The following is a 9,909-nucleotide window of genomic DNA, read 5'->3' on the forward strand; positions in this document are numbered from 1 at the left end:
ACATGTATCTAAAAAATTAAAATAAATAAGGTACAGTTAACAATGAAACATTGCCAACACTCCATGCATTTAATATTCTAGAGAATGAAAAGCCCTAAAATTATGTTAAATTATAACCTTTTCAGATAACAAAAGGTTAGGAACATAAGAAAACACAATTATGGTGAAACCTCAATTCAACAGATTTTTGGGTGTAATGGTCAAAATTTTCATTTGAACACCCTACCATAACAAAAGACATCCATTGTGTCTGTGGGTGAGGGACTTTTAAAATACCAAACCAAAAAATTATATTGTATTTCCCTCATTCACTGTTATTTACATAATTTGTATGATAATACCGCTATGTAGATTAAGTAATTCTCGCGAAATTATACTGTTTGAGCAAATGTCAAATGACACAAATGATATAATTGGTTACATTTGCATAATAATGACCTCAATGATATAGTGTGCATAATAATGACCCCAATGATATAGTTTGCATAATAATGACCCCAATGATATACTATTGTCATTCAGGAATAGCCAACACTTCCACCACAAATGGTTTGTTAAATCAAGGTTACCCAGTACCTGCCCTCTCAAAGATACATACCTATGTCTTAGGGCCAGATAGCGGAGGTCCACAGTCCCTTTGACAGTTACACTATAGTCATGAAATAACTTACTGGCATCTTCCCAACATCCTACCCCAACTTTTAGGATTTTGCCATCTGACAGAACTTCAAGCAAAGTCTTTGGAAGAACTTCTCCCCCACTGGTCAGCTGGGGCAAACGAAGAAGGAGGCAAAGTCCATTACAAGCAGCTAATTGTAAGAGAGAAACAGGCTTGGCCTTTTTTCCTTCCACTGAGACCTAGAAGTAATTCAGAAGAAAAGAGTGATGGCAAGAAAAGCAACTGGGCAACTTAGACTATGTCAAATCCACAGACAACTCTATGTATTTTTAGTAATACCAGTGATCCTGCTGCCTACATCTCTTAAATATTCGCTATGTAATCCAGAAACCCTTCTGCTGGTTGTAGAATGTACATAATGAGTTGTTCATCTTGTAGAATCTCAGAAGGACTCTCATCTCCAGATTGTGATACCATACCTAAGCCAAGAATATCAGGTCTATGTATTTCAGAACAAAATCTAGTAGTTCCCAATTGTGTTGAAAATCCTGGTTGATGGTGGTAATTTTATTGTGGAAGGAGGATTGGAAATCCAGATATTATTTAACTCGGTTATGGAATAAGATTTTCAGTTGGTAAATTATATCAGATTTATCTAATAGATGGTGAGTTTTTCTGCCAAAATAGCAGGTAAGAGATAAATCATCTTACATCAGAAATAGAAAATAGATTAGAAAAGGAGCAAGTAGGCGGAGCAGAGATCAGTTTCAGGTGGTCCAGTCCGGTACACGCATACCGGTGCCAGAAATCCGGCATGCGTTTGTGTACCGGAGCCTCGGGAAGCCCCGTACAAGAACGGTCCCTTCCCTGGCCTGCCCCCCCACTCGCTCCCCCCGCAGACCTTCCCTCCCCTTCCAGAGAGCCCATGCTGGGAGAGAGGAGGTGGGCTGGTTAGAACACAGGCGAGCGGGCGGTTTAGTGGCCTCCTTCACTCCTTTGGGCAGGCGGAGAAAGAAAGGAGGCGCACAATAGCTGAGGGTGAAGGCGCTCCACTTCACCCTTGGTAGTGTGGGTACTTTATCGCGTGCCTCCTTTCTTTCTCCGCCTGCCCGAACAAGTGAAAGAGGCAGGTGGAGAAAGAAAGGGCACTCACATTAAAACCGGCTATCGAGCACCTCCTTTCTTTCTCCGCCTGCCCAGACGAGTGAAGGAGGCAGGCGGAGAAAGAAAGGAAGTGCATGAGAAAGCACCCCCGCCACCAAGGGCAAAGGAGAGCTCGTTCGCCTTTGGCTATCGCACGCCTCCTTTCTTTCTCCACCTGCCCAAACAAGTGAAGGAGGCACTCACTGGCCACTAAACCGTCCACTCACCCACATTCAAACCAACCCGCTTCCTGTCTCCCGAAATGGGCTCTCTGGAGGGGGAGGGAAGGTCTCTCCCAAGACCTCGCTTGTTCTGGCGGCACCCAGCGATAGCAGCTGAGCAAGGGAAGGAGGAATTCTGGGAGTTGAAGTCCACAAGTCTTAAAGCTGCCAAGTTTGCACACCCCTGGGGGTTTTTTTTTGTAAAGGGTTAGGGGTGCAAGGGTCTTGTAACTTGACAGCTTTAAGACTTGCATGCTTCAAATGTCAGAGTTCCTCAGACAACATGGCTGGAGGAGGAATTCTGGGAGTTGAAGTCCACAAGTCTTAAATCTGTCAAGTTTGAAGACCCTTAGGATTTTTTTTCTAAAGGGTTAGGGGTGCAAGGGTCTTGTAACTTGACAGCTTTAAGACTTGCACACTTCAATGCCAGAATTCCTGAGCCAACATGACTGGAGGAGGAATTCTGGGAGTTGAAGTCCACAAGTCTTAAAGCTGTCAAGTTTGAACACCCCTGAGGGGTTTTTTTTCTAAAGGGTTAGGGGTGCAAGGGTCTTGTAACTTGACAGCTTTAAGACTTGTGTGCTTCAAATGCCAGAGTTTCTGAGCCAACCTTTTGGTTGCTAAGCAAAAGCATTGTTAACTGGGTTTCACCACATTTTACAAGTTGGCCACCCGGTCACATGACCACCAAGCCACTCCCACAAAACAGGCCACACCTACAGAATAGGTTGTAAAAAAAATTGAAACCCACCACTGGATAGTGTGCATGCATGTGATGTTTAGCCTATGGCCAGTAACTGGGAAAGAAATGATCACTTGATGCCTTTAACCTTTTGTGTAGAATAGAATAGAATAGAATATTTATTTCTAAGCCGCACCCTCTCCCGAAGGACTCGGGGCGGCGTACAATAAAACAAATAAAATACAAAGTACAATACAATACAATACAAATCTGGACAGGACATACATATAACAAGGACGTATATAAAACGTATACAAGGAGGAGGTAGGCTGATAGCTAAAAAACAATTAAATAATTAACAATTAAAACAATTAAAAAGTCACAATATTTAAAAACCCCAATAAATAAATTCTATTGAATTACATTAATAAAAAACCCGTCAGGAGCGATATAGTTGGATCATGGTTGAGCCAGGCCAGCTACTTGGAATAGGTGTAGCCTATTCAGACCTTCTTTCTTTTCATGTGTCTCATTTCCATCCAGCTGGTACCTTTTTTCCTTTTCTTAACCATTGCAATTACCTGTTTAACATACTCTATCTCCATCTTTCAGAAAGGGAGGGAGGGAGGGAGGGAGGGAGGGAGGAAAGGAAGGAAGGAAGGAAGGAAGGAAGGAAGGAAGGAAGGAAGGAAGGAAGGAAGGAAGGAAGGAAGGAAGGAAGGAAGGAAGGCTTGTGAGAATAGCCTATGTGTCAGAGGAATAATTAGTATATTATACAGGAGCTCTGAACAGATGTAAGTAGCATATATAAACCTCTTGAATTCTGTGGGAAGAAGATACAGAAACTACTAGTATATTACAAATAAATCATTAGGAGAAGACTAAAAGCAATATGTAAAAGCTGCTCAAATAGACTATGGTATCTAACCAGCCCTCAGTCTTAGTTTATAATGCCTGTGCAAAGAAATTTGTTAATAACCTCTCTCTTTAGCTTGTGAAAGAGATTTTTCAATAGACTCTAAGACTTACCCACTCACAGTCAATTCCAAGGACTGGGCAATATTCCAACTCTTTCGTTAATATGGGTTCCACTTCATTCCATTTCTCGGCCTCAGAAACGATTATTACTTTTGCCTCAAGGATCTCCCCCAGCCAACAAATTGTGGGAGAAGGTAAAAATGAATGAAAAATGTCTTCTGAGATATCTTTCTTTTCCCATCCCTTAATATTTCCTCCTTGGCTTGGTGTAATACAAGTTTTATGTTTTCGACGTTGGATGACCCTCCAGACTGCTAGAGCTCCTGCTGCAATGCCAAATAGGGTAGCCACAGTAACAGTGACTGCTGTTGGTCTGGGCATGTTTTCATCTTCCTTTCTACTCCATATTTGCAAAAATGGTAATACGCAGTGATCTAGCAACATGGAATAACACTGATTAAAATATAAAGCACAATTGTGGAGAAAAATTAGTAAGCCTGACGAACCCACTCACCTGAAATAAGTTCTACGTTTTTGTCTATGTTATTGAAACTAAACAAGCAACATTAACAAATTATCAGGTGTGGGTTCAAACATTGGGACATTTCTGAATACATACATGAAAGATGAATTTATAAATTGATCTCCATCAGTTAGGCTACAAAGGCCACATAGAATTGGAAGAAATGCATGTTCAGATGATATCAAAGAGGTAATTTAATTGTGTCTTAGAAATGTTGGTGAAGGAAGTGAACAGAGTGAAGCCACTTAGGCCCTAATTATCAATTATCAATTATCAATGCTACTCAGGATCCAATGTGAAATATGAATGTTACCAAATTGACTGGAAATAGTAGTAAAAGTATTCAATGCATATGAAGGTGTAAAATTGCCAAGGTAGTCTAACAGCATCTAACTTCACAGGAAGTTCTTTTTTTTTTTCAAAAGTGGCTTAGAAGGAATCTGAAGCAGAAGTCACTTCACTCCAGAATAAAACTGTATGCTGTAAATTGCCCCTTAATTAAGCTCCAGTCAGAGTTACTATGCAATGTCAAAAAGCTCTCAGAGGAAAGATTTCCTTCAGAAAACAAATATCTTGCCAAAATGGGGGGGGGGGGAAGAGGGGGGAATTCAAGCATTCAGAAGAAAAATACAGCTACTTAAGGAAAGGACTGTCAGATTCAGGACTTGCAATTTCCTGCCATCTTCCTGTCAGCCTTACCAGGTAGACCAGACACAAAACACAGCCAGATGAGCTAATTCTACCTTATTGTAAGGCTACATTAAAAGAATCTTGCAAGTCTAAAAGTACAAGCCTCCCACTGTCTCCTATATAGCTCAAGACACTTGAAAAGGTCACTTCTGAGCCTCTAGTCCCATTAACCAGGGCAAACTACACCGTCTCTTATTTGATCATTCCCTAAGTCTCTTCTCCCTGACTCCCAAGGTTTTTCTCCCAAGTACACTTCCTCATTGTTGTTGGAAGCCAGCATGAAGTCGCAAGTCATGGTCACATGAGGTCCTCAGTTAATGACCTGCAATCCTCACTTAATGACAGGAACAGGAACTGCTGGGATTGCCATCACTAAATGATGTGGTCCCATGGCACTGCATTTTACCACTGCATCATTTAGTAACAAAATTCTGGTCCCAATTGCCATTTGGTCCCAAAATCTATCTGTAATAACCATTTCAACAACAGAAAGGTTGAGGATTGGACGCAAATTGTCCAAACCTATTGCATATATAATGGCTTCTTAAGAGGGGACAGACCACTTCTTCTTTCAAAGGTGGCAAAACAACCCTGTCCCTCAAGAAAACATTTATCCCCACAAGGATACAATCACATATAATCTCCTTGGAAGACCTTGACTTGTTGTGGGTTCTACCGATTCGGCCCTGTTCGGCCGCACCAGTAGTGGTTTGGTGGCCTGGGTCCCTGAAACCAACAGCGACCCAGGCCTGCCATACCCCTGAATCGGTTCTTCCGCCAGCGCTATAAGCCATCTTGTTTTTTGCTTCTGTGCATGCGCAGAACAATTTTTATTGCACTGCGCATGGTGCACAGCGTGTATCAAGCACATGCAGTGCTGCATGAGCAAACCAGCAGCAATGATTGCCGGAACCCACCCCTGGCCTTGACCAATCAGAAGAACAGACCTATGGACTAGTATACATACACTGGTAGTCCACAGACACAACACAACTAGAATTATTGTTTATTATGGACAAAAAAAACACCCCACCATATATACAAGGTTCTACTTCCTTCAGAACACAGCAGTCTAAACCAATGTAAACAGGTTTAAATTGGAGACTTTTTCTTCCCACCTTTCTAAATCAAAGGATATTTGCTTGGTCTTTTTAAACTTTTGAAAGCATTTTCTATGCTTTCTCTCATCAGCTTTAGTCCTTATAATAGTAAAGAAAGATAAGAAGATTATAAAGAAGATGAAGATCAGGGGTGTCAAACGTGATTTCATTGAGGGCCGCATCAGGGTTGTGTTTGACCTTGCGTGGCCGAAGGGGCATGGCCAGCTCGACGTCACTCGTGTTGGGATGACTGTAGTAGCCTGAGCACTCTGCCAGACAAAACGGGCTCCATTTTCAGCTGCAATGGCCTCCTGCAACCCTCTGCCAGAGAAAACAGAGCTCAGGAGGGCTGCACGCTGCTCTCCGAGCTCCTTTTTCGCTGGCAAAGGCACTGCAGGCTAGTCCTCCGCTGTTTCCAGGGTGGCTCTGTGGGCCAAATGTAAGCATCTCGTGGGCCGGATCAAGCTTCAAGGCCTTGAGTTTGACACCCCTGTTGAAGATGATTGCTATTGTGGGGAAACTAGGAGGAGAAAGGAACATTGTGTGTGTTTGCCACCTTCAGTTATTTATAAAAATAGTAAAGGCAGGATATAAATAAATATATTATCATAAAGAAATCGTCCTAATGAGTTCTTTGCATTTCAGAAATTTTAAGGGAGATAAGCAGTGTGCGATTAACATTTTCAGGCAGAGAATATGAGCAAGTTATTTAAAAAATAACTAGTGTTCATCAAGAATATATAAATGTGAAATCTTAAACAATGTTTTGTAACTTTTCTTTAAGATTCACTCCAGCCCCAGGGAAGGAGAAAGAGGCCAATATAGTTCCCATTCTTAAAATAAAATCCTGCTGGGATTCAGAAAATTATATGTAATTAATTTCAGTTCTGTACAAATTATACAAAGTATGATTAATATAACATTTTCCAGTGCTTAGATGTCAGCCCTTTGAGGTAGGCCAGGTCATTCCAAAAGAATGACAGGAATTTTAGTGATATAAGCTGTAGTAATAACCTTGAAAGCCTGAATATATTTTCCCTTCCTTTTCTCTTACACCCCAGCAAGTTAAGGCAAAGCCAGTCTGGATTTCTTTCTAATATTTTTTCCATTTCCTGGACTTAACATATGTTTTTGTAATGGTTTCTGCAGTTTTTCCAAGCTCGTCTTTGTCCTCTGTACCAAGACCAGTTTTTTTGAAGAGTCAATATGGAAAGTTTCCAAGTATAACACTAAATTTCATAATCTCCAAAAGTGTCAATACACATAAATGGTAAGGTGAATCCATTTAATATCAACAAGTAACTGTATCTTATAAATCCATTGGAGAAAGACTAATACCCATTTATAAAATCCTAACTGGTAATACTTTTATTATAAAATATCAGAAAGTGTGCAAACTCTCAAGTTCTTCAGAACAGTTTTGATTTTTGAAGAACAAGAAATATGGAATAAAGAATAAATTCATAAAATTGGGCTATTTCAAGCTATGTAGTCTGTCATCTCAACTCCAATATGACTGGACTTTCAGAATACTTTTGACAAAACTCATTAAAAATTCCTAAGCAAATTTAGAAGTTGTGAAATAAGAGAAAAATATTTCCTTCTAGATTGTTTGCCAAATAAAATACAGAAAAGAAAGAACAAAAATAAAACAACAGTCCTCACACTGGAAGGAAACAAGACATTATATTGTCAATCATGTTCATCAACATCAGTGCTTTTGATTTTTTTTTCTATATGTGATTTTGAATTGGGATCAGGATGGCCAAGCGTACTGATGGAGGGATCTCTCCAAATTACTGAACATGCAATTCAATATAAGATGTGAAATATTACAGATTGGGGCAAAACTCTCAAAAAGAACAGTCTTGTAAAGGGATAGGATAGCAGTAATATTTTATTGCTAGTCACATTTTCAGTTTCAGTGGATTTATTCCTCAATTGTACTAACATATAAACAGAATAACTTAAAATTTATAGTAGCACACTACAGTAAAATATGCAGGCTGTTCCCTAAAATATTGCTTTTCTTCATACCAGGAAAATGGCATATGATTTATTACAGAAGAAACGTTCATCAAGCTTTCTGCCACACCTAACTGCTCAAAACTCTATAAGTAAAAAAATAAAGAAGAAAACTGGCATACTGCAAACAACCCCAGCTGCTGACATTATTTACAGCACTACCTTTCAATCCATGTTGGTAAGAATTCTGGGAATTACCAGCCCAACACAAATATAGACTGACATAGGACTTGATGCAATTGTGACAAAGGTGTCAGTAAATCTTGTTTTAAATTCATATCTTGGACTGAAATGTGCAACAAATTTTTGTATAAAATGTGTGAGCTATGTCGATGCCTGAATGAGAGATTACCAACACTTTTACATGTACCTTGTTATGGTCTCACAGGAAAGGCAAGTGTAATACATACACTTTGCAAACATTTTTTCAGCTCCCATTTATGTGCAAGTTCAATGAGCAAAAAATGAATACAGTCTCCCCCACCCACCCCCCATCACTGAATGCAGTAGATAATAACAATTAAGACATACTTTTTATATTTCTAAATATTTTTTATTCTTAGAAATTTACTCGGCATTTGATCAATATGCTTCATCATTAAGATTTCTTGATCTTCAACAATATTATTGAGGCATGAGATGATCCATTTAAATGTCAAACATTAGAAATGTACAAGTGAAACAAAGCACAGTAATCTTTGCAATCACTTTTCAGTCTTGTTATATAAGTTATTTGGAACTTTAAAATGTATAAAAAAGGCAGAATTTTACTTGTATGTGTTCAGTTCTTGCAACACTCTCCCTTACAAAGGTAGTCAAATACATTTATTTACATACATATTGACAGTATAATGACGATTTTTCATTGGGAGTGACGACAATCCTCCCCCAACCACTGACTCCAAAATACTGAACAATTTCCATTATCCCCAGCTAGCATTGTTGAGGAGTGTGCCACATTAGGGAACCAAAGCAAAGAGGACTGCTAGTAATAATAACATACTTGGATGATAAAATGTTCCTGTTTTCATCAACAGGGAAACACCGCGAGAGATTCTAGAAAAAGCAGTTTCTCCATCTTGTAAACTTCGCTACATTAAAGTTCATTATGAATCTGGAAGCTTTATATAATTAGGCCCTTTAGAAAAAGGCTTCAAGCAGAAAGCAAAAAGATCAAATAATTGCTAAAGAGTACTGCATTATAATCACAATCCCGGAAGACGGGAGACTACCCATACCTAAAGAAAAAGAAATCATACATCCAGCATATTTTGCCTACAGTCCTCAAACTAATAATAATTCCAATCCTCCCCCGACGGTGCCTTTATCAATAAAAAGCGCTCACGTGTACGTTACCTGTTTCAGAAGCGAAAGGCAAAAAAAAAAAAAAGAATCCCTCTTCGTTGGCACAGCAAGACTTCCGGGCTCCCCTTCAGAGCGGAACGTACAAGTGTATTGTCATACAAGCGCTTCAGGGCGCTGCCATGTTGTACGGCAATTGTGGCTTAGTTCGATTTGTTTGGGCTTCTGTTTTCTGAAACGGTGGCCTCTAACGTTAATTAAAACAATCACTCCTGCTACACTAAAGCTTAAAAAAAAACAATAGCCGGTACTGTGTGGCATCTACCTTTTGGTTTCCTTGCGAGGTACCCAAATGGTTTGACATAGGTCTTGAACTGTTAATTGAAGCAATTAATTAATCTGCACGCTAGCAATTAATTAATCTGCACGTTCGCATCCTTTAATTTGCTGCGAAAAGGGAAGCTCTTTTTGGTGCTGCTTGATTCTATACCTATTTATTCGGAAACAACACCGAATTCAAAGCAAAGATTGCAGTGCTGTTTATGCCTGAAGCGGAGACTCGGCTGCCTCTGAGAACAAGTATTGCTTTAGCTTGACCAGAAAATTACGGGGCAAGTTATTATTAT

At 39.6% G+C, this 9,909-nt stretch overlaps 1 protein-coding gene across 3 annotated transcripts in view; it reads right to left on the minus strand.

The window, feature by feature from the left end:
* Positions 1–9,629, minus strand: part of EXD2 (exonuclease 3'-5' domain containing 2) — a 36,636-nt gene extending 27,007 nt beyond the window's left edge. For 2 of the 3 annotated variants that reach the window (XM_081935845.1, XM_081935846.1), the window contains exons 1-3: positions 9,338–9,629; positions 3,695–4,077; positions 599–858 (exon numbers count right to left, since the gene is read on the minus strand). In XM_081935845.1, the coding sequence (XP_081791971.1) occupies positions 599–858; positions 3,695–4,024 (590 nt within the window). In that variant the 5' untranslated portion in view covers positions 4,025–4,077; positions 9,338–9,629. The remainder of the gene's footprint in view (positions 1–598; positions 859–3,694; positions 4,078–9,337) is intronic. The other variant, XM_081935844.1, reaches the window with a different exon arrangement.
* Positions 9,630–9,909: the final 280 nt, after the last annotated feature.

Source organism: Natrix helvetica (assembly GCF_964273705.1).
Source record: "Natrix helvetica genome assembly, chromosome: 1".
Classification (NCBI taxonomy): Eukaryota; Metazoa; Chordata; class Lepidosauria; order Squamata; family Natricidae; genus Natrix; species Natrix helvetica.